The sequence below is a fragment of the Filicampus tigris genome, chromosome 18 (genome assembly GCF_054856515.1).
Source record: "Filicampus tigris isolate MCC_2025a chromosome 18, RoL_Ftig_1.0, whole genome shotgun sequence".
Lineage (NCBI taxonomy): Eukaryota > Metazoa > Chordata > Actinopteri > Syngnathiformes > Syngnathidae > Filicampus > Filicampus tigris.
In genome coordinates, this window is record NC_141234.1 from 266,727 (window position 1) to 289,670 (window position 22,944).

At 49.8% G+C, this 22,944-nt stretch overlaps 1 protein-coding gene across 2 annotated transcripts in view; it reads right to left on the bottom strand.

The window, feature by feature from the left end:
• znf704 (zinc finger protein 704) overlaps nucleotides 1-22,291 on the bottom strand; it is a 30,073-nt gene extending 7,782 nt beyond the window's left edge. For both annotated transcript variants that reach the window (XR_015082267.1, XM_086015540.1), the window contains exons 1-4: nucleotides 21,311-22,291; nucleotides 18,004-18,194; nucleotides 532-635; nucleotides 41-309 (exon numbers count right to left, since the gene is read on the bottom strand). Coding sequence is in view for 1 of the 2 variants with exons in the window: in XM_086015540.1 (XP_085871666.1) it covers nucleotides 41-309; nucleotides 532-635; nucleotides 18,004-18,194; nucleotides 21,311-21,586 (840 nt within the window). In the remaining variant the exon portion in view is untranslated. The remainder of the gene's footprint in view (nucleotides 1-40; nucleotides 310-531; nucleotides 636-18,003; nucleotides 18,195-21,310) is intronic.
• Between the last annotated feature and the right edge of the window lie 653 nt (nucleotides 22,292-22,944).

Genomic DNA, 22,944 nt, shown 5'->3' on the forward strand with positions numbered 1-22,944 from the left:
GCTGTCAACGTGGCAAACCAAAGCACCGATGGGCGGCCACCTTGCGCTTGCGTGGTATGGGCTCATCGAAGAGCAGGCTGCTTCCGTCCGTCTCCTCCAGGCTGGGGTCCTCGGGCCCCGCGTTGGGGGGTCCCCCGCCGGGCACCCGGAAGGGCTTGAAGCTGTCGGCCGAGAGGGGCGGCGACGGCGTGGACGGGTTGGACTGGTCGCTGGGCGCCGACCAGCTCCAGTAGCCGCCCGACGAGCTGTTGCTGGACGGAGCGAAGGGACCCGCAGAGCCGTTCTCCTTCCACGAGCCGCTCAGAGCCTCTGAGGGGGGTAACGACATCTTTACGGGCTGCTGTTTTGGTTAGCAGCGCAACATTGATCGCGGAGCCGCCACGTCAGAATTGGAATGCTAATTGTCGCTAACATAAGAGAAGAGAAGAGAAGACTGTGCAGGGATGTCATTGACAACATGCGGCGGGGCGCCGCACCGGTGACGGTTTGCTTCAGTTTTGGTTGGCCAACGGTGTCTGTCTGTTAACTTACCGCTGACTTTGACGGGCGGGCTCCTGACCAGCGGGCTGGTGGAGAGGCTGGTGAGAACCATGGCGGCCGTCACCTTGTCCATGTCCACTTCCTCCTCCGACCGCCTGTGTGAGCAACATGCAAAAAGACAAATCACATCAGAACCGGCAGCTCAAACGCAACACTCTCAGTTCCAAAGTTTTGTGTTCCGTATTTGGGCGTTCGGGACAAGATATGGGTGATCAAGCCACACGGTTAGCCTCAGGAGACAAGCTCATTTAGCATCTATGAGTAGCCACCAGCGAGCTGGCTGGAATTACGCGCGTAAACAAGCTACTTTGGGACCTCCAGGGGGCGGGATGTTTTATTGCCACTTAGACCGGATGATTGGTCGCACGCGCACACGCACACATCTAAAAGACATCCATCAGACTTGGACTTAGCGATCTGTTAGGCAGTTTGTGGTTAATTACGCACTCGGACGCCAACTCCCGCCGCTCGTACATCACGTCTTAATTGGCAGTCCTCCAATGCGCTCGTCACGCCGTTATGAGCGCTCGCGCTGTTGCCGTGGCGACGGCCGGTCACCTGACGGCGCCCCTCAAGGTGACCAGGAAGCGGAGGAGCTTTGTGCGTAGTTTGATTGATGCGCGGCGTGTCGTGTCATGACATCGTAGTCAACGGCGCGCAGGCGTCTTCATCCGTTGGGTGGCGCTATTGTCCCCCCCGTCCGTCCTCTCCTTTGTTTGTCTCCCCCCATCTTACCTCCTCTGACCTTGGCCGCTCGTTCGTGGTTCTCTCACATCTCACGGATGTGTTTATTTGGTCGCTGTTTTTCTAACGCCCAAACATGCCCGTTAGATGGCGCCATAGCCCTGCCGGATAGGAAAGTAGTAATCGGTGTCAAGGAAATGTTTTGGATCCTCGTTACTAGCACAGTTTTGGGGTATTCACTTGCAAATAGTGGGGCTCTACTTGTACTTTTCCTCTTTCACCTCCTCCTTCCTTCCATATGATATTGTCTTTGCCTTTTGTTGCCTCCCTCCTTCCTCTCTTGCCTCTGCACTCTCCCCCTTTGTTTCGTCGTCGTCGTCCTCCTCCTCCCCTTCCTTGCGTGTCCTTCTCCCTTCGCTGCTCTCCAGCCTTTGTCCCTCCTCGATTGCTCCTTTTGCCTCCTGCTCTCTTACCCCCCGCACTCCCTCTTCTTGCAGCTCCTCCACTCTCTTCCTCTCCTCCTCCTCGCTCGTCTCCGCTCGAGCCGTTTTGTCTGCTTCCCTGGCTCCTCTACATTGTCCCGCTTTGTTTCCGCTTCTCTCACCTCCCCTGTCGTCCCTTTGCCTCCTGCCCTCGCGCCTCCTCACGTCTCTCCCTCGGGCCCGTCAGACCTTTGCCATTGCTGCTCGTAGCCTTCGGGGTACGACAAAAGGAGGTTGAAAGAGGCTTGCGGATGGGAGGCGGATGCGTGCGTGCGGCGCGAGACCGCGTTTCAACTCTCAAGCAAAACACGTGCGAGTGTCGAGACAACCAGAAGGAAAAGTCTTTCTTTGTTTCCCTTCTCGTGTGTGTTTGTTGTGCGTTCACTTGGCGCGTCACGGTCACGTGTCTGCCCCCCCCCCCCCCCACCCAGCGACACACCGCAAGTGTCAAGGACGCATTTGTGGTTAGGAAGAGGTGAGAAGATTGGACGGCGCCGCGGGGCGGAGGTGGGGGCGCCTGATTCGGGGGTCATTTACACCAGTCGCACCCCCAGAAGGCTGCCACCGACCGAGTCACACTATGACACGCACATCTGCGGCTAATACGCTTGGAAACACCACGTGGGAAGCTGCCATTAGACATACAGCTAGCTAAGCATTGGAAGGTTGATATTTAATACAGAGCAGAGATTCAGTGCGACGGCGCCGTCCTCGCTGTCCTTTTTTCTGCAATGTGGGGAAATCTTGCTCACATTGTGACGTTTCTATTCAATACAGAGCAGATCTTCTTTTGTGACTCTATTTCATGCTATGTTGGGAACATACGTCTTTATTGCCTACCCCCAAAAAAAGATTGAACGTGAGGAATTTAGCCAAGCAACAAGTGACCAAACAAGTTCATAGGTGACTTCAAAATGAGGAAAGAAAAGTTGCTCATATTGCAAAATGTACATAGTCAAGACAGAGAATTCATTGTGAGATGACTGTTCTCAATCCAAAACAAATCCTCAGTCTATGCTCCTGACAAATTTGCCTGTGGTTGAGGAATTTTGCCCAGCAACAAGTGACCACCAAATATGCTTTTGCTAGCTAGTACAGTTGGGTTCGGTACGCGGTTTTTGCAGGAGCACTTCTGCGTGGCTGTCCATCGATTGGCGGACAGAGAGCGCTCACTTCCAGGCTGACGGCCGCAGGTAAGGAAGCCTTGGGAACCGTATCGCGCTGTTAGCCTGCTATTTAGCTAGCCCGCGCAAAAGCAGCATGGAACGCTCTCCTGATGTTTCCCCCAAAAGTGCCTCCGACTAAACTTGGCCCGGTCGCTGCCGGTGCACGCAAACGGGCGGAAAAAGTAAGCCAGGTGTCTTTGGTTGTCCGAGTGGGCCTCCCGGTGATCAATCATTTCTAATGAAGGCCGCTGAACGCTGTGCTGGATTACAGGAATTCCCCGCCGCCCCCGCTCACTCCTGCGTTTCGCCGGGCGCGACCGTCTTCCCCGCATCTCGCCAAGATTCCCGCCTACGCGGCCGGCCTCCTCTTTAGCTGCCATGCGTTGCGATTGTAGGGGGAGGGGGAATGTACGGAAAAAGGGCGAGAGGCGTTTACTGCGGCCGCGCCGCCATGACGCCTGCTTCCTGTGCTGTATGAGGGCAGTGAACTCACCTCAACTCATTTCACAATGAACGGCAGCTTGTCAGATTGCGAACAATTATTCAATACTAAAAGGTATGTATTCTTTGTCCTCTGCGAAGAGCGACCGATATCTTGCTAAGCAATTGGGATCGGCGTCTCCAAGAGTCTGAATAACAGAACAATAACTATTTTTCTCATTAAAAACAACATTTTGCGTTTCTCGGAGGGGGGGCTGCAACAGCTTCAATTCATTTTATTAGGGAAAGGTGCCTTGAGGTACAACTTTCCTCAGGCAGAACGTATGATCAACATTTTTTTTAAGTATCTATATAGCTATTTCTTAAAAAAAATTCTAATATACTTTGCGCTGCCGGCAGCTGCCGGCTCAAGTTTGCCTCACGTGTATGGCGGCGTCCATTTTCCGCCGTCAGAAGTTGTGTCAGGACAGCGTCGGATGGGTATTCCGCCACGCCGGGAAAGGCAGTGCCAAGTTCAACTCCCAAGCCATCGTCAAAATATGTCCACGGCAGATCCTTCACGCCATTTGTACAAGCCGGACGATCAAAACTTTTGGACTATACTATACTACGTTGTTCTTCTGTTCGGACACGTTGCACTTTATCTTCTTTTAATTTTCTCTCTTTGCTCTCGGCTTGCGCTTATTGGCGCGTGAGTCCGTGTTAAAACAATGATCACGGCGCGATTCAAAAAAAAAAAAAAAAAAAAAAATCCACACTATGAACTTGGGATACGTGTGAGCTACAAATCGGCGATCGAGTGAGACAGCAAAAAATAAAGCGCGATATAGTGACGGTCGGCTGTCCTGTGTAAAGTTGAACACTTAATGCTCACGACTCTTGACGCGAAGATTGCGGTCACGGCATTTGCAAATGCATCCCGACATTTGGTAAGTGCGTCAAAGGATCAGGCGGCTGTATGAAGGGCCTTTGTATTTGTACGTGAATGACGTTTTCCGGAGGGCACATCTGTTCTCAAAGACACCCAACAATCAACGGCCGGCGTCACGGTGGCGTCATAACAAGAAACGCGCCGGCCCGCGGCCACGGCCGGCCCGCTCCGCAACCTCCTCGGGACTCGTAAGCGCCGTTTGCCATTCGCGACTCTGCTCGAGGTGAACAAATCGGACGCGCGTTTGGTCATGACACAAAATGGAATATTAGTGGAAATGAACGCGCATTGCAATGAAAAGAGCACTTTGCGCTTCTAATCCACGCCACAAACACGCTGGGCTCCAGTGAGAGCAACAGGGGCTGGGGTACATTAGCTGGGCAGCGCGCCAAAGACCCTGCCACGACTTGTGTGTGGGTGCGCGCGTGCGTGAGCGCTTGCCAAACGAGCGCTACTGCTGGCCAACGGCTACGGCCAAGCAAATCAAAAGAAAGTGTGTCACATGCACATTTGCCTCGCTTTTGTCCCTCTTCTGCCTCCCCCGGTGGACTTGTTGGGAGTGATGCTACAAACACCGACAACCAGGGTGTCAAGCGTCTCCTTGTGGGAGCTTATTGACAGATTTGCAAGCGGCGCAAAAATCTGTTTCGTGGTTCAAATTTGGTAGCCGTCGGGAAAAAAAAAATCTCTCGGCTACGTATGGGAATTGCCCAAGGTGATCTTTAATTTCCGAAAACGGCAGCCTTCATTTGTCTTTTCAGGCATGGGCTTCTTGAGACTTTTTTGTGGGTCCAATCATGAGGGACATGCCCGGCAAACTTGATGCTGCTAAATGAAACAGGCTCTGGGGGGCTAGGTGTTCAGAATTGGTTTTTTTTGGTTAATCCAAAATGATCTTAAAATATCAGCGCGAAGGCAAAATGGCTGACTTTTTGTGTCTTTTCAAGCATGGCTTCTTGAGATCTTTTTGCGGGTTTACCCATCACAGACACGAGTCCTGACTTTTCGGCTGCCCGAGTGAAACTGGCGTCCCCAAAAATCTTGAGCCCTGCAAAATGGCCGGAACGACCGTAAAATGGTCGCTTCGAAGCTAAATGGCAGACTTCCTTCCTTCCTTGTCTTTTCCAGCATGGCTTCTTGAGTTGTTTTGTTTTGGTGGGCTCGCTTACGACAGATCCGATTCCGTGTCGAACAGTCTTCGGAAAAGGAAAAGAATTCATTTTTTTGTCATATGTGACACCGCAACCAATTTTTCTGAAAGGATGCCTAAAGTGGAGCATAAATGAAGCACAATAAAGTGTGTGTACGGGGAAAATACGCTTGCGTGTTTGTTGTTGGATTTAAAGGAAGTGACAAGGCTAGCGAGCGACTGCACGGGGTGACACTTGCGCCTTCAGTACGGTCTAGAGGCCCCTTTTTGATTGTAGCGCGCACACACACACGTCGAGCAAGCCCGATAAGGGGGAAATGATCATGTGCTCTCTTCGTTGCGCTTTACCTTGAGATGATTGACACACGTGCGCACGCACACACACAGCCACCCACCCACCCACTTCAGAAGCCGCGTTTGCCCTACATTTCTGCAATACGTTGGGGTGCTTTCATGCTCCCTCCGATGGGGCAAATGAAGACACGCGGATGTCCTATGTGTGGCGTGTTGGAGGTCTTCCTTGGTGCTTTGCCTCTGGCACAACCACACAAGCGCGCGCGCGCGCACCCCCCCCCACACCCACGCGCACGATGAGAAGGTCTCCTCTTTGTCCAGTGGAGCAGCGGGTGATGAGGAAAAACAAGCAAGCGTTGGCGAGTTTTCACACGGGCACCGTTTGTCGAACAAAGGCAGCGGCGATGACAATCCCGTCGACCTTTAGCGCAAATGATTGGTAAATAACGCCCCCTCCCCTCCCGTTCGGCCGCGCACCCCCGCCAACTGGCTTCCGTTTAGGAGGAGGCGCGCTCAATCTATACGATGCGGCGGCGGCGAGCTAAACAAAGAGAAGAGGCTCAGTGAAGCGACTAAATGAAGAGGCTAAACGTGCTCGGCTTCAGAGGTAAATATGACAGGAAGCGAGACCAGCCCCCAGCATAGCCACCCCCCACCCCCCATTCTGGCTCTCTAACGTCCTTTGTCCTCGATGTTAAGGAATGAGCAGTAAAGGAGAAGCGAAGGCATCAACGGGAGGTTTCAGACTGAAAATGATGTCACAGGAATGCCACTCGGCGACACCCCCTGCTCAATTTCAACTTGTGCCGACGTGTGCGTCCGTTCCGTATTCTCAAAGGTTTGGGGAGCCCGGACGTGAAAAGGATGGAAAGCGGGTGCCCGTTTTTGCTCACGCCACCGTTATGTGCGTTTTTCGGAACAAAATGAAAAGCATCTGAACGAGCTCTTTTGTTGGTTCGCTTGTGTTATGGTCTGTCTTTTGAGTTTAGTTTTTGCCTGGTGTTCCACATTTGCCCTGGTGTTCCTTTGTCCGTCTCTCGTTAAGCTATTGAGTCCACCTGCGCTTGTCGTCCCGCTCCCTTGTGTTAGCCAACCGGCTTCCTCCTACCCTCTGAGTCTTGTCCGGGTGTCCCTCGTCAACTTGTCCGTATTTAGTTGCCCGCTTTCTTTCCGTCCTTGTCGCTTTCCGGTCCTAGTCCTAGTGTTTGTTTTGGTCCTTGTTGGTTTTTTGGGACTTCAACATTTTTTGGTTTGGTATTATCCCAGCACCTTGTTTGCCTTTTGTTTGAAATGAAATACTTTATACCGAAAACATGACAGCTTGAATGACAATTTTTCTTTCAATTAGCACACAAAGTCGTATTACTTGCGCACGTCAAATGCAAAGGCAAACTTTGCGTATTGAAACACAGTTTGCCTCGCCGTTGTTTTTGTCCATTTTTAGCGCAAAAATGTCATCCGCTGGCGATGTGTTGAAGAAGCGACGTTTGTCGTCAATTTCTCTGCGTGATGAAGCCCCGATGAAGAAGAAAAAGAAAAACCGCCATCCACCTCCAAAACTTGACTCGTCTTTGTCCTATTTGGGCGTCACGTGCTTTTTACGCGCATGCCTGAGCCGAGGCTGGCCAACATGCGGCCGTTCGCTGGCGTTGATCGTGATGGGGACGCTCGAGCTGCCACTACCTGCCCATTAAGAAGCTAAAACGCACGCACGCACGCCTTTTATCACTGCCGCTCTCAATTTGAAACGCCTCGGCTGTACGTTAAGCGTGGCGGCGCACGCGCGAGTCCAGTCGCTCATCTCCCAGGAGGACCGTCGCAGCCCTGGAGGAGGGGGACCCCATCCGCATTACACTTGCTGGTGCGTGCGTGCGTGCGTGCTGGAGGCGCTCATGATGCAGCCGACGGCGGCTCCCGTCGCCTGCTGGCAGGACAAAGGGGCCAGCAGCCGCCACTTCAACATGTGCCTAAAGGCCTTTGACTTACTCCCCCTTTCTTCGCCCACGCTATTCCGCCCGGCCTTTATCAGGGCATACGGCCAAAGCCCAATTTCCCAGCGAGCGTTGCTCCGTGCGACACTTCGGGGAGTTCAGCGAGGTTTCCGTCTTTGTCGCGTGTCCGTGCCACTTGGGCAGCGTCACGGAATGGGCGGACCAAGTCAACGTGGCGATTTTGCACACGAGCAAAAATGGGAACTGCGAGTAATTGACGGCCACCCCAAAAGGTTTGTAATTGCCTGGAGATGTGACATGATGGCGGCAAAGCACTTTTCTTCTCTTAGACAGGGCTATGGCTTGACTAAAGGACGCTCCTCCCGCTCACTTCAACATAGTTCTTGGCCCTCCTGCACGTTATGTTCAGTGAGTTTTATTGTTTGCGACTCGTGTTCTTGACGCCCAATTGTTGAAGGTATTTCTCTTATTTCTATGCAAATAAATCAAATCGATTAAAATCAAGGGATGTCATGTTGGGCAATGTTGAAAACAATTCTCGGCCGTGACCCTTCGTCACTGCCACATTTGCATCGATAATTACAAGCAAGCGCCGCAGGTAACGCGCGTTGCCGCACGCAAATGAGCGTGTATACCATTAACCGCCACGCTATGGTATGCAACGCACGCGCGGAGAAAGCGAGACCGCGATCAACCGTGATCGCGCGCCTTCACATGTGCTGCGCCGCTACGCCGCACAGGACAAAGAACGCGAGAGCGCGCGGGGAGGGGGGGGGGCGGGTGGGGGTTTAATGGGCAGAGATGGAGAAGATTGAAGAAAGGAGAGCGCCAACGGGAGACGGAGAGGGGAAGACGTCGTCGGGGAGCCGGAAACAATGGAGGAGCGCCAGGATGGACAACGATTGGAAAAACCACAAACGGGGGGAGCGGGAACAAGCGCAACCGGGGTTGTCCTTTGTTTGGTTGTCGCCAAACACCGATTGGAAAAATGTGCACTGCCATCCAGGCAACGAATCCAAATTTATGAGAAGTGCCCGACCGCTACGGAGCGGTTGAGACGGATGCGTATTCCGATGTTTGGCGGAATGAAATTCAGATAACAGGTTCAATTGTTTAAAAATTATAATCCATCATGATTAAATAGGTTCTTTTTGGGACCCTTAAGACTTACAAGAAAAACACAGGAATTGCAGCCACAACATTTACATTGTCCTTTAGTAAGTGTTTAACGTGGCATTCATGTTTGAATGTCATTATCTTTGTCTTGCGTTGTCATGTTTTTCAAAAAAAAAAAACCCACACATTTGGCAAATATCAGCAAAAAAGACCCTGTTGATTGAGCAGATTTGAAAAGCGCTAATATTGGATTAAATCAGGGCAACAAAAAAAATTTGGTTTTTTTTGTATGTTACAACAGAACTCTGCTTGTTCGTACAGATATTTACCGTAATTATGACTTAAAGTAAAAGTCAACGCAAACATTTTTTTTTTCAAGAATATGTTCTATGCGAGCCCACTAGTTGAAACAGGGCATTGTGATAAATATTGCGTTTGTTAATCCACTCGCTTTTAGCCATCCCTGGCGGCGGCCATTTTGTCGTCTGTCGACCGAAAATGACATCGCGACTGCTCACGACGACCCATCGCGGCTCATATTCAGAAAACAGGTCAGCCGCGACGGGTCGTCGCGAGCAGTTGTGATGTCATTTTCAGTCGACAGAAGACAAAATGGCCGCCCCTAGAGATGGCTAGAAACGAGCGCATTTTGCTGCTTAACTTATGTTCCACAAACGCAAAATGAATCACAATGCCGTGTTTAAACTAGTGGGCCAGCTGGGAACATATTCTTGAAAAAAATATATTTGGGTGGACTTTAACTTTAACTACTGCGTTGGTGCCAGATGACATCACGTGCGGCTCTGGTCATAAAGTTGAGAGAGAGAGAGAGAGAGAGCGAGAGAGCGAAAAAAACAGATCTCCGATGCTAACCGCTAGCGGCGGTGTTGCGTTTCTCGAAAGAAAATAACAGAGGCCTCTTTGACGGGGCCGAGAGGGAGCGGTGATTGTAAACACATTCATTTTGGGACCGCGGCCTGTCAGAGGCAAGAGGCAAGGCGCACGCGCACGGGCACGTGCGCACAAGGGAGCGCAAAGTGGGGATGCGAGTGCGAGCCGTGGCTTTTGGCAGGACATCGCACCGCCGGCAGCCTGATCCAAAGCCCCGAGACGACTCTGCGCAGGCCGCGTCCTGATCCAACTGGAGTCAAGTTGAGCGAGCGCAGCCTGAATCAAAACAATAACGAGCCCGGCGGCAGCCGATTAGGTGAGCGAGGCTCCGCGTGGGCTACGCCGGGGCCTGGATTTTGACGGGGCCAGAAGCGCGCAGCTACAATGTTTGCGACTTCACTACATCTGCGCTTTTTTGGGGCGGGTTTTTACAGTCGAGATTGACCATTTGGCTTGCAACTTTGGAGTTTTTCAGAGTTACAAAATTTGACTTGATCACTTTTCCACTTTAGGTTGCAAGAAAAAAATAATAAAACACTCACTTCAACCAATTAAGGCCGGCCGGGAGCGCATCACCGCGTTTCTACCACTAGAGCGCTGGTTTCCGAGGGTCATTCCAAGGACGACCTCAGGTTTTGGGGAGCTGTTGAGCCAGGCGCTTTAGGCCTTGACGGCTCAATTAGAGACTCCGCCGCCAGATGGCGGCAGTGAATTTCACAACACCCGGCCACAATCAGTTCACACGGTTACCTCGTAATTCCCATTTTTCTTTTTCACCACATTTCCTTCTCTTGAAAGTGAGTCCTCACCATCCCCCCAAAAAGTCACAGATACGACAGTGACGTGAGATTGGACAAAATAATACCCGCACCTCACATGCACGGCATTGTGTTTGATCACGACAAATCCGTTTGAATCGATGGCATAATTAGCAGAATACTCCGTTCGGAAAACACTCCATAGCTGCAGCCCTTGTGAAACAGTAAAACGTAAAAACCACAAAACGCTCAAGTCAATCGTTTGGACGCTTGCTAGACAAAGTCCACACTCGTGAGCGACTTTATGCGTTCGCAAAGTTTTTGCTGAAATTTTGTACCGTACGACCTCGACTCGAGAGGTAAGCCACGCTAATCAAGTTTCTCCGTCATCGTCATCATCGGGAGAGGCGGGTCTTTGTTTCTTTGCTACGTTGCTCTCGGTCGGCTACATCTGGCCAAGCGGCGAAGCGAGCTGGCCAGCCCGGCAGATGACGGATTAGCCCCGCAGATGACGTCCCGCCCGAGCAGTTGCGCTCAGCTGCCCGCTCGCAAGGAAGAAGACGCCAAAGACAGCCAAGGCGGCCCCTTACTGGACTGCCACGGAAAAGGAGATTCTCGCTCTTGGGGAAAGATTTATGTCGGTCAGAGGCAAAGCAGATGCTCATTTGATGCGGAGTCGAACAAATGGCAAACTTTCAATTAATCGCTGGCCAGGACAGCTGTTGCATGCTTTTAACTCGGCGTCTGCCGCGTGATTAACGACGAGGCGTGGACGGGAATCCGATTAGTCGAGCTTGATGAAATGACGCTTTAGAAAAACACGCAAAGCGGCGACGCTCGCCCGATCGTTCACTTATGGGTGAAATGAGACGCCGAGTTAAGCGCGTTCCCTTGCCTTTGTGCGCCAAAAGACAATGGAGGCATCTGCGGAAGCAGACGGCAAATGAAAACGAGAATCTGATGCTGCAGACTCAGAAGACCGCAAAGACTCGAGCGCGACCGCCAACCGCAAAGGGGAGACTCGAGCGCTCGCTCTGTCGGAATGAAATGCAAAAACAAACAAACGCAAGAAAAAAAAAAAAAGGCCTGTCCAACTTCACTCGTCGCTCCCTCGTAAACAGATGGGCCTCCAAAATGTGAGTCAACTAAGATCCAAATCAAAGTCCTTTGTTTGGGTGACGGTCACTGAATGTAGCCAACAAAGACAGCGCAGGACGTTGGTTAACGACAGACTGGCATTATTTAGCACGAGCCCGGCGCTCGCTAACTGGGGGTTGCCCAGCACGCCACCTGCAAAGCTGCCATAAAATGAATGACTCCAATTAAAAAACTGCCCCTCAATGATGACGCCGTGCGATTAATTAGTACATTCTAATTAATACAGGCCGGCAGGCGGACGTCCGTCAATAATTGAGCGATATCCACAAAAACCGACAGGTCGGATGACGCTTCAAAGGGAAGGCCTGGAATTCAAAGTGGCGGGTGGGGGGGCCGAACAAAGACAAGTGCCGCCATTGCAGTGTCAAAGAGGCTCAAGAGAAAACAAAATAGGAATGTGGGTGTGCTTCTGTTTTGGCCTAAAAAAAACAAAAAGAAAAGAAAAGAAATAAATGAATAAATAGATAAATAAATACATACATAAACAGAACACAGATTCCCAAATGTCATCGGAACACAGGACAATGTTGTTTCACGAAATCCGCCCGCCTTTATTGATCCAAAACGTTTTCAAGTGACAACTGATAAAAAGTCGAACAATATTCTGCGTTAGTCTGCGTATTTGGGAGCGCGTGACAAAATTCGGTGACCACGGCTGCAACGTAATCCCATTTCAATCAATTTACTAACACGGTCGCAAACTCATGGCGACAGTAACCAAATTGGCCAAAACACAAACATTTCCAGGCCCCAAACACGAAAAACAGGAATGACCGCGGTAACTTAGCGGGCGGGCATTCTTGCGCTGCTTTTCCAGGGATTCGTTGGGCGCAAACTGCGTAACCTCAAAACATTGTCCGTCAGTTGCAAAGAACTGAAAAAATCGTATTCAATTGTGGTGTACATTTACAAGGCCTCGAAAGTGCACAGAAAGGCAAAGTGAGCGTATGGACCAGCTGATGAATTTTGCGCTCAGGTCAAAGTCCTCTGGGCGGATTTATGACGGAAGGCCGCCGCTGCGCCCGGCGCCTCATTAGCGCGTTTGCTTTGGCCGCAAGGCGCGACGGCGGCAGCGGCCGTCAATTGGGCGCGCCTCGCGGGAACGCGTCCGCCGCCAACGTCGACGCGCGGCTGTCGATACAATCAATTGAAGCCTTTTGTCCGGGCGGACGCAAAACTTGGAGCGGTGGCTCCATTAAAGCCCGCGACTACGGAGCAGAGCGAGGGGGCCGGTATCGCGCCAACGCAGGCCCGATGCGCTATGCATTATAGATAGCGAGCGGGCAATGATTACACGCGGCGCCTCCCTCACAGACACAAGTAGGACAAATTAGCATATCGGTGATGTTCTTCCCTTGGATTGATTCATGCCGCCGCTTTTGACGGGACGCGAATAATACAGGCGAGAAAAGAGCCAGCGTCGTCAGGCCACCTTACTGCCACATGGCCGGAACGAGGCTGCTGTGATTTTGTGGTTGTTGTTGTTGGGGGGCGGGGCTAAAACAGCCACATTAGGCATCATCAAAATGTGAAAATTGTCCCAATTGGCCCCCCGTGGGGGCCGGTGAAGTGGATTTGACGCGGCGTCCCGCGCGGCCGACGGATCTCAAGCCAAGCGTGGGCAAATCCAAGCTTGCCGACATTCACTGCACTTAATTGCAAAAGCCGACTTTAGCATATAGATTTCAACTCCTGACTCCATTCCGGCAGCATGACAGGTGGTCTTTGTCGCAAGACGCCGCAACCCATCCGCACGCCTTTTTCCCCGCCCAAAGTTCCCAAGCCAAGCGTCGGCAAATCCACGCTTGACGTGCCGCCACACACTTGTCCAAGCGCTACGGTTTGCGATCAAGGAAGCATGTTGAAGTCCTACATTTCGAATGAGCGTCGAGGGGCTAAGTTTAGCCTGGGTCGTGAGGGGACGTCGTGGAGAGTCTTCACCGCATTTAGTTGTTTTTTTATGACTAATGTTTTGGGATCATAATTTGAGAAATATGCACAGGTGAAAACGTTTTAAAAAATTGAGAAATCAGAAACAGAGAAGTGGCAACATTTCTTATGTTATGACGTTAGCTGCAGATTTGACAAGGTGGTTCTAAAATGCACCACAAGCGATTCATAACGGATGTACGTACGTATCGATCGAAATAAAATACTATCGGAGCAACATTCATCGCAAGGAGCATGAAAATGTGTTTAGGACAAAGTCCGATTTACGACCGTCTCTCCAGATTTCCCCGAGAGTGAATATTTAAAGGCTTGGGTTTCACCGAACATAACCCCGAGCGTTTTGGCCCTGGACTTTACGCTGCACGCTCAACTATTTGGGACGCGGCGGGGCCATAAATCGTCCTCCTCAACGAAGGGATCTGAGGCCGGCGATCTGGCGGCGTGGCTAACGACCGTTGTGGTTTTCCAACCTTGAATCAAAAAACGCTTCCTTGGAGCCGTCATCTAAATGTCCTTCTGCGAGTCGCTTGTCCCTGGCGGAGGTCCCCGAAGACGGGCGATGTCAAAGGATTCAATATTCAAGTCCTCTACAAAGACAGCCCGGAGGAGCATTTCCACGCGCATCGAGCGGCGCAAGAGGCGCTTTTGTCTGACGCCTTGACGATCTCCTGCCGCAGAAAGGTCCGATTTTGATCCCGTTCTACTCGCTGGCATTACGGCGAAGCGCTAAAGGCGGGAACGTGGCATCGCGACCGCGCGGCGGCGCGCGGGCCGCTCGACTGAAATGAGATCGCAACGCTCTCATTTGTGAGTTTCTCCGCCGGTTCCGCGCGGAATTCATTTGGGGATTCTTCTGGCGTCGTGAGATGATCGCAGACGGGAAACTCAAGTTGCGGGCTGCGGATGAAGCCGTGCGGTCGAAATCCTTGAAAATCAGGGACACTTCATCCCTAAAAATGGTTTCGCTTGGCAACTCCGAAATAATCCAGACACAAGTATGCTAAGATAAGCAGGCTAGCGACAGCAAGTTACGGTAATGTTACAAAACTCTCGCCCGGTGTCACGCAGACTTGCGGCGCATAAATGGAAAGCACATTTGGGTTATTTTTAGCCACACTCAGATGATATCGGATGTCGGAAAAGCGAACGGTGGAGTAAATAGTTTCAGGGGGGAAAAACCCGCTTGTCATTTCCTCCGATAATTAAACGTGGAGACAGCAATCGCTATGAGAAAAAGGCTTTTCTTTGCAGCCGGCGGCCTTTCCCTTGGCGCGGGCATCTGCGCGAAAGGTACCGACCGGCGCGGCATGGAGAAGTTCGAGTGGGACCAGAGCCGCTACAGCCGACCGCCGTGTCTCCCATTTCACACAAGACTCGGTGTGAAAGGTCAAAGCGCTCTTTTCCCCATGTTGCTGTTCCGTCAACGCGCTCGTCCGCTTAGTTCCCGACAACTCTCGAGCGTCTTGTTTTTGAGCAGAACAACTGGAGCTTGGACTTTCCCTTCCTAGCAATTAGCCGCCGCAACGCTATTCGTCAAAAAGCCGAAGCGCTCGCTAACCCCGCTCAGCTCCGGTTACAATTGGCTGCTTCCTGCGTGCCGGGAAAACGCAGTGAGCCCCTTTGCCTCGGAGCAAGGAGGTCTGAAAAAAGAAAAAAAAAAAAAGATGCTGATTAATGTGTGGCGAAAACAAATCAGAAATCTGCCACAATGGGCAATATCTGCGTGGCCATACGCTGCGCCTTTCCTACAAATATTCCAAAGGGGGCGTTTGGGTGTTGGGTCGATGCGGCAACGCAGATCAATCAAAAGCGACGCGGGAACTATTGATGGAGCTAGGCTGAAGTAGATTTCCTCGATGTTGTACATATATTCTTGCTTCGTGAAAAGGGCGCTTGGGAGTTGACATTTTACCGCTACGCAGTCATCCGCGTCGTCGTCCTTATCAGAACGTGTAAGCACGCGGGTTTAAAAATTGCGCTTGCGGTCAAATAGGCATTTTAAATCTGCCCAAATGTTTTGATTCAACTGTTGCAAAACGGTTGTAGGCCGTTGTTGGCTGGTTAAAAAAAAAAATCGGGACGTTATGCTACAGAATGAAACCGTATTCGTGTACGTGGTGCTGGCAACCTTAGCATGCTAAAATAACAAGGTTAACTGTGGATTAAATGGTTTGGCAATGTTTGTATGGGCCAATTGCGTTTTGCCAAGTGGAGCGTTTGCTTCTTCATTTTCGGATTAAAAGGAAAAATATATAGTTATAGATACATGCATTTCAAAAAAATGTACTTGAGGCAGCTGCACAGGTGCCCTGAGCTGCAGTGGCAAAGTCATTTGAAGTCAGTTGGAAAAAAATGCTGTTCAATTGTTATGCCATCAAAACGGTGACTTTATGCGGCAAAATAAAGCCGAGCTACTCTTTAAGTAAGCTAACAAGACGAGCTAGCCAACGACATGATCCTGTCCGCGTCAATGTTACCCTTTACAAACGATTTCAGGTTTGGGATCTATTTTCGAATGTATGGTATGCGATTAGGGCTACAAAATGTGCTTGGGGCACCCGTGCTAGTGCCCCGAGTTATCCAGAGATGCTCACGCAAAATGTTTCCTTCGCATCATTTCCTTGCGTCACATGCAAATGATGGATGTCAGCTTCAAAGGCTCACCGCATGCCCTCCTTCAGCCTGACATTTCTCAAACGTCCGTTGCGTCCGTGTCATTTTTCAGCACAGACGCGTGTGGCTGACGAGGGAGCGGGAGGGCCGGACATTTTCTCCCTTAATCACCAGGGACAAACTTTTTGGGGAGCGCAATTAAACACCTCAAGGTCAGGATTCTCGAGGGAGCCAGTGCTGAAAAATGAAAAGAAAAAAAATATCCCCTGACATTTCCCCCCCTCCGTCCTTTTTTTCTCTCGTTAACAACCGCCCCCCCCCACCCCCACCCCCCCCCCAGCCCCCGTTTCCGGTGCCCTTTCCCGCTGGCCTCCATCGTAGATAAATGCGAGCGTGTGGTCGCAGGTGCGCAGATCTGAGGCTCTTTACTCTTACGGCAATAATGGCCGCACTCGGGGTGGGTGCTACCCGCCGCTCGGGCAGTCCTTTCTTTACAATTTGGATCTTTTAGGATTTACGTCGGCGAGGCTTTGAAGCGGCGTTCTGGAAAATAATGACATGTCAAGCGGGGGGAATTTGCCGCGCTTTATTTCGGATATTCAAACATCACCGTGACGTTAAGAAGCCGCGTGCTATGCTAATTGCTGCCAAAGTTAACTTGTGGCAAGACGCCAGACTTTTATTTTCAAGTACTTTTGGTAGATTCTGCTGTTTTGGTCAGCAAACGGCCTCTGCAGTTAACTACGGATGCCAGTGAGCAATAGTGATGGAGTTGGTGCTTTTATGAAGAGCGAGCGGGGATGAAGCGCGGCGTTTATTCGAGGCGCGGCCTTTATTTGAGGAACGGCGGTACGATGACATCATCGTTTCAACACGCAAAACGTCTGTGGCCGCGAGGAGCACACGATGATGAAAGTGGATGTCACACGGCATCACTTCGGTCGGCGGTGACACAACTATGCCATAAACCTTTGCTGAACTTTGCTCGTATGAACTCCCCCGGTGGGAAATCACACTCGCTGTCACCCGCGTAAACACACACACACACTCAGTCAACTATACCATTTTTGAGGTTTGGGATACATTTTTCACTTATGGTAAGTAACAAATTGTGCTTGGAGCACCTGTGCCCACCGTTTTCCAAAGACATTTACTGGAACGTTTTTTTTTTTTCTTCTGTTCTCCCAAAAAACAAAAGTAACGGCCAATAAAACTATATGGGCATCAGCAAAACTTTTGTTTTTACGCTGTGAATTTCTTCAGAGGTAAGGTGGTTAAACAATGCATTTGGGGCACCTGGACAAGTGCCCCGTGAGGTTGGAAGGAAATTGTAGCCATGTTAAACCCAAACTAACCCTGGTTCAAAGGGCTGTCCGTAAAGCATTTTTGACTTTGTGGAAATATTTTGGTCTTTTAGCCACGGTTAAATGTTGCACTTGGGGCACAACTGCCCTGAGCTATCCAAATCCCCCAGAAATCGGAGGTAACGTACAACAGCAATATGCTGTTGTTAGCCTGTTATGCTAACAACAAGAGGTCTGAGTTACCATCAGCGGTGCTCGCAAGCTAAGCTAACAAGGCGAGCCACATAGGCTAGCACCTTGTGGCGCCATTGAATTCAATGATACCAAAATCTCTGACCAAGCTCTGTGGCCGGCTGCGTAGTTTTGTTGTTACTTTAGCAGTTTCCCAATCTGCGTGCGGCAACTGCACGAGGGCCCCAATTTATCCCGAGAGGTTGACGGGAAAAGTTGCCTTTGTTCCCTTTCCGCAAATGAAACATCACATCCTACACAAGTGTCCCAAATTATGCCGAGAGGTTGTGGGGAAACAGTTTTCTTTGCTTCTTTTTTGACCAAAGCCAAATGAGGGCCTACCTGGCGTGGGGGACGTCGATGCTGGAGGAGACAACCTTGCGCTTCTGCTCCAGCAGGGACACCGATCGACAGGCGTCCATTCGTTTGCCGTTGGTCACGCGGTGGTCGTCCTCCGCCGCCGGCGCCGCCGGCGCCGCCGCCGCCTCGGGGCCATCCGCTTTGTGTCCGTCCGGGCCTCCGTTCATGGAGCTCTGAATCGGGGGAGACACGGTCAGGGCTGGACGTAGCAAAGGCTTCTCAAGCGCACGTGAGACTTGTAGTCCGAAATGATTGTGCCTCACATTTAAATGTCACTTGCATGTTCCCTCAACCGGAGGCGGGGCCCTGCATTTGAAATGACGGCCTGTACACAGCATGTGGCGACCATCATATCGCTCACGCCAAAGTACGCAGTCGGGTAATAACAGAGGGAAATTTAAAGGTAGAAAAAAAACGCACAGAATAATTGATGAGGCGATTCATTGATCATCAACAATTTGAGATAAAATAGGCACAGTTTGAACATTAACACTGCACTTCAATATCAGAAAAGAAATACAAATGCTGACCTAAAATGGATTCAATTGAAATGTGCTACACATAATAAAAGTTACATAAAAAAAGAAAATGTTTGAAAACAACAGATTCTAAATAATGACGTGCAATGTATTGCATTGTACTTACTTACTACTTTTGTATTATTACAAAAAATAAATTCACGAGGTGTGGGAAGCAATACGAGCCAGATTCCAGAATTCCAGACCACCGCCCATCCCAATCGTCACGCCTCTTTTGTCACAGTGCCAAATCACGCTCTGTCAACAAGTGGCTATCAACTCACACACACAGACACACGCACACACACACACACACACACGCGCACTCCCTCCCTGGCCTGTTTGGTAGCGCGGGCACGGTGCCAAGCGTCCAGATTCCTCGGAGGATGCTGCCCGCTGCCGACCTGAGGGTGCCCGCTTTGTTGGCCCGTGCAGCTGCGCCAAGGGGGAGGCCAGCGTACCCTCACAAACAACAACCTCCATGTTTAAAATAGCAACACACACACACACACACAAAAGACACACACACGCCTCTTCCTCATTTTACGGCTTGTTTTCGACCTCGGAGGGACACTTGTGACCATTGTGCCCTGCTAAACACTTTTGTGGACGCTACACACACACACACACACACACACACACACACATGCATGCGCAAAAACACGCACACACGAGCTATTTAGTTTCCCGAGGTTACAAAAGTAAACACAATGAGGCTAAAGTTGAACAATTGAGGTTTCGCGCCAAAATATGCCTCAAAATTACGCCACAGCATCGAAAATTGGTCAGACTTCAGCTAAGCGAGCATCACATGGAGTGTCATGATAACCCTAGAACTGGAAATGGAATGAATTCATTCACTTATGACAACATAAAAAACAAGACTGGCTCCACAAATTAACTTTCGCCATAAACACACAAATGATATTTTATTGTATATCGTCCCTGTTCTGAGTAAAACACGTTGTTTTTTTTTCATTTTTCTCATTTTTACGTGAATGGTGTTTTTGCATTTCGCATGAATGTGAAAATGTAAAAAAAAAATCCAATTAAATTTGACATATGTGTTTTTCACAGGACAGCGACAATATGTTTAGCTTTGGTATGTATTATTCTTAATTTATAAATTAAATGAAAGAATGTAAAAACGTTTGAAAGCATGCTCTCAGGAACAGGTCAATTATATATATATTTTTTTAAGAGGAAGCTCAAGACACACCTTTTTAGTTTGGCTTTCAACAACTTTTAAATAATTTATCTTTTCTTTTGATTGAAGATAATTCTATGTTTTGCTTTGAATGTTTTAAAGCACTTTGAGTTGCATTTTTATGTATGAAAAGTGCTATATAAATAAAATGTGATTGATTGATTGATATATATATATATATATATATATATATATATATATATATATATATATATATATATATATATATATATATATACCCATAACGCCACTAGGGGGCAGTATTGCTGCAGTCCTTCAAGGGTGAGTAGTTTACTTAAGCTTCATTTTATTGAACTTCTTATTACACTTGTACGACGGTTAAGAAAATTGAAATGGAACGTAAACAAATATTTCGTGCTCCTGGCATTCATTCACCGGGGTGACGACAATAGAAACCCTTCAAATTCTGCCAAGCAACAAGCGACATTCCCGCTATGGAGCTACTGAAAACTTTTTTTTATTAATTTTTTTTTTTTTTTAACGGATGACCTGTTTGTCCATTTGTAACACATGTCAGTGGTTGCATGTCCACTGAGGGTGAATACATTTACTTGAAGTTCTGTTCAAAAGTGGTTTAACTTTTGTTTTATTATTATTATTTGGGCGACAATTAAGAATGCTAAAATGTGCCGCAAAACAAGTGAAAATGTAAACAAGACATGTCTAAAATAGCAATGGCCTGTATTGGGTATTGTTGACATCATGCCACGTGACAAATTACAGCAACAAAACACAACCGGGCACTGCTTAAAAAGACAAATGGCCGAATGGGAAATGGAATGCTTCAAACTGAATCATTTGTGAAAAAAGTTTCACTTGACGCAAAATGTGTGCCATTGTTATGTTTAAGGGAATCGAATAGTTGCTTTCAATGCTCTTGAAAACGTGTCCAAATGTAATCAGGACATACTGTACTTGAAATGACAATTGTGTCCTGTGTTGAGTGGTTCGCTTCATGCCACCGCGTGACCAAAAGTAAAAAATACAGTCAAGCTATGGATATACTGCAAAACGTGTGCAATATTCTATTGAATGGGATGACTAAAGTCGAACAATTGATTGCAATTGCCACGAAAACTTGTGCAAAGATGAGAAAGGCACGCTTAAAATAATGTCCTGTTGTTGGGTATTGTTTACATCAGGCCGTGTGACAAAAACAACGGTGCGCATACAAGTGAATGTGTCGCCATCTTATGCTAAATGGGATGCTTAAAACTGAATAACTGGTCGTACATAGGAGGAAAATGAGTTCAAGTCAAGGCCAGCAGTGGTCCAAATGGCATGCTGTTTTGTTTGCCTTCGCTCAGCCGCCCACTAGTGCACATCAACACGTCGCAGGCCCCGCAGTCGAGCCCTTTGTGCCACATGATAGAATGTCTCCAAAATGTCATGACGGGACGCCTGTTTGCTGTCCTGTGTTTGCTCGACGTCGTTAATCACTCACCGGCCACTGACAGTCAACGCACCCCGCGAAGGAAGCTCTTAAATGGGCCACAAAAACACCCCGAACACATGACCACCCCTCGCCCCCCGTCCCACGCACCTTCAAGCTGGACTTGAGCGGCCCCTTCGCGTGGTTCAAGCCGGCGGCGGCGATCTCGTCCTCGGCGAACTCCTTCAGGCTGCCGTCCGGTAGGAGCACCGTGTAGACGTTGCTGGTGTTTCCGCCGCGCCGGGCCCCCGCGGCCGCCGCGTCCCCGCCGCTCTCCTGCTTGACAGCCTGGACCACTCCGGTCACCGGGGCGCCGTCGCCGGTCGGGCTCGGCGCGTACACTCGGCTGCCGAGGACGGAGCGCTTTACCAGACGTCGGGTGTGCATTTCTACGCGGATGTCCTAAGCGAATTTACCGGGGGAGAGGGAGGTATTTTTTTCTTTCCTTTCTTGTTTTTTTTGTCCTTTTTTTTTTTTTTTTTTTTTTTTTTTTTTAGAGCATGAAGCCGCTCTGCTGGTAAACAACGTCAAGGGGCGGCAGGAGCGGGTGCCCTGACAAAACGTCCGGAAGGGGTAACATAGTCGACGGGCTCGACACTCGAATGGACGCCGTCGTCGTCTTGCCGACTTCCACGGTAAAGACAAGACAAATAATTCCCTTCACGTCCAAAACCGGCTGCCAATCTTCCTCCTGCTTGTTTTTTTTTTTTTTTTCGTCCGCTCGACCTGTTTGTTTTCGATGCCTGCTCCGCTAGCTGGGAGAGAAGTCGGCGAGAAAACGCGGAGCTAGCCGATCCGCCATGTTACGTGCACACGATGGAGCAAAATGGCGGCTGGCCGCTCGAGAAAGCTTCTTCTCGTCGACGACTTCGCTTCAAATGGTCGCGTTTAAACCCTTCCACTCGACGCCACTCGTTGTCGTGTATCCACAGGAGGTGAAATCGGTTGAAAACGCGCGCTTTCGGAGGCTCCGCGTCCAGTTGCGGAGTGCTCCAGTCCGGACTCGACTCCAGCCTCAACCGGCGGAATGCTGCCCGTAAACATGTGCGGTCCCGCGGTCGAGACGCTCCGCCATTGGCCGCCGGAGCACACGCCTCCACAAGCCCCCACCCGCACACCGCTCCCGCGCTACCTTCCATTCCCCCCCGCCCCCCCCCCCCTCGACCCGCCCCGCCCCTCCCCTCTCGCGGTCGGGCCCGCTCCATTCAAAACAATGACGCAAGGAAGGAGAGGAAGCGAGGGAGGAAAGAAGGAAGGAGGGTGAAAGGGGGAAATGGAGAAGACAGACACACTTTATGCTTTAACCCAGTTTGCAGACGTGTAGCCTACTTTTTATGTGTCACGGGATTTAACAAATTACAGTTTAATAGGCTCGAAATGGTTGGACAAAAAAACACCACAGGCTCTTGTTTTGGTGAATATAAACAAAGTACACAATTCATGTGTTTCATTCAAATAAAGTACACTTCTTTACAACATATAAAGTGAACCACGTATTCACATTTTCCTGTTGTCGGTTATTGTAATCTTTCTGTATTTACTAAGCTACCACAAAATAGCACTAAAGCCCTAGCTAAATAGGAAAGTAGGAATCGGTGTCAGGAAGTACGGTGGAAGTGATGCATTGCTGAGTTCACTGTACATTCCGAAAAAGGGGAAGTACATACATTTCCAACTTTCTCTTTTCTCATTTCAATCAGAATGTTAACGACGTGCTAATTCCCTGCTAATGACTTTTAGCCTTA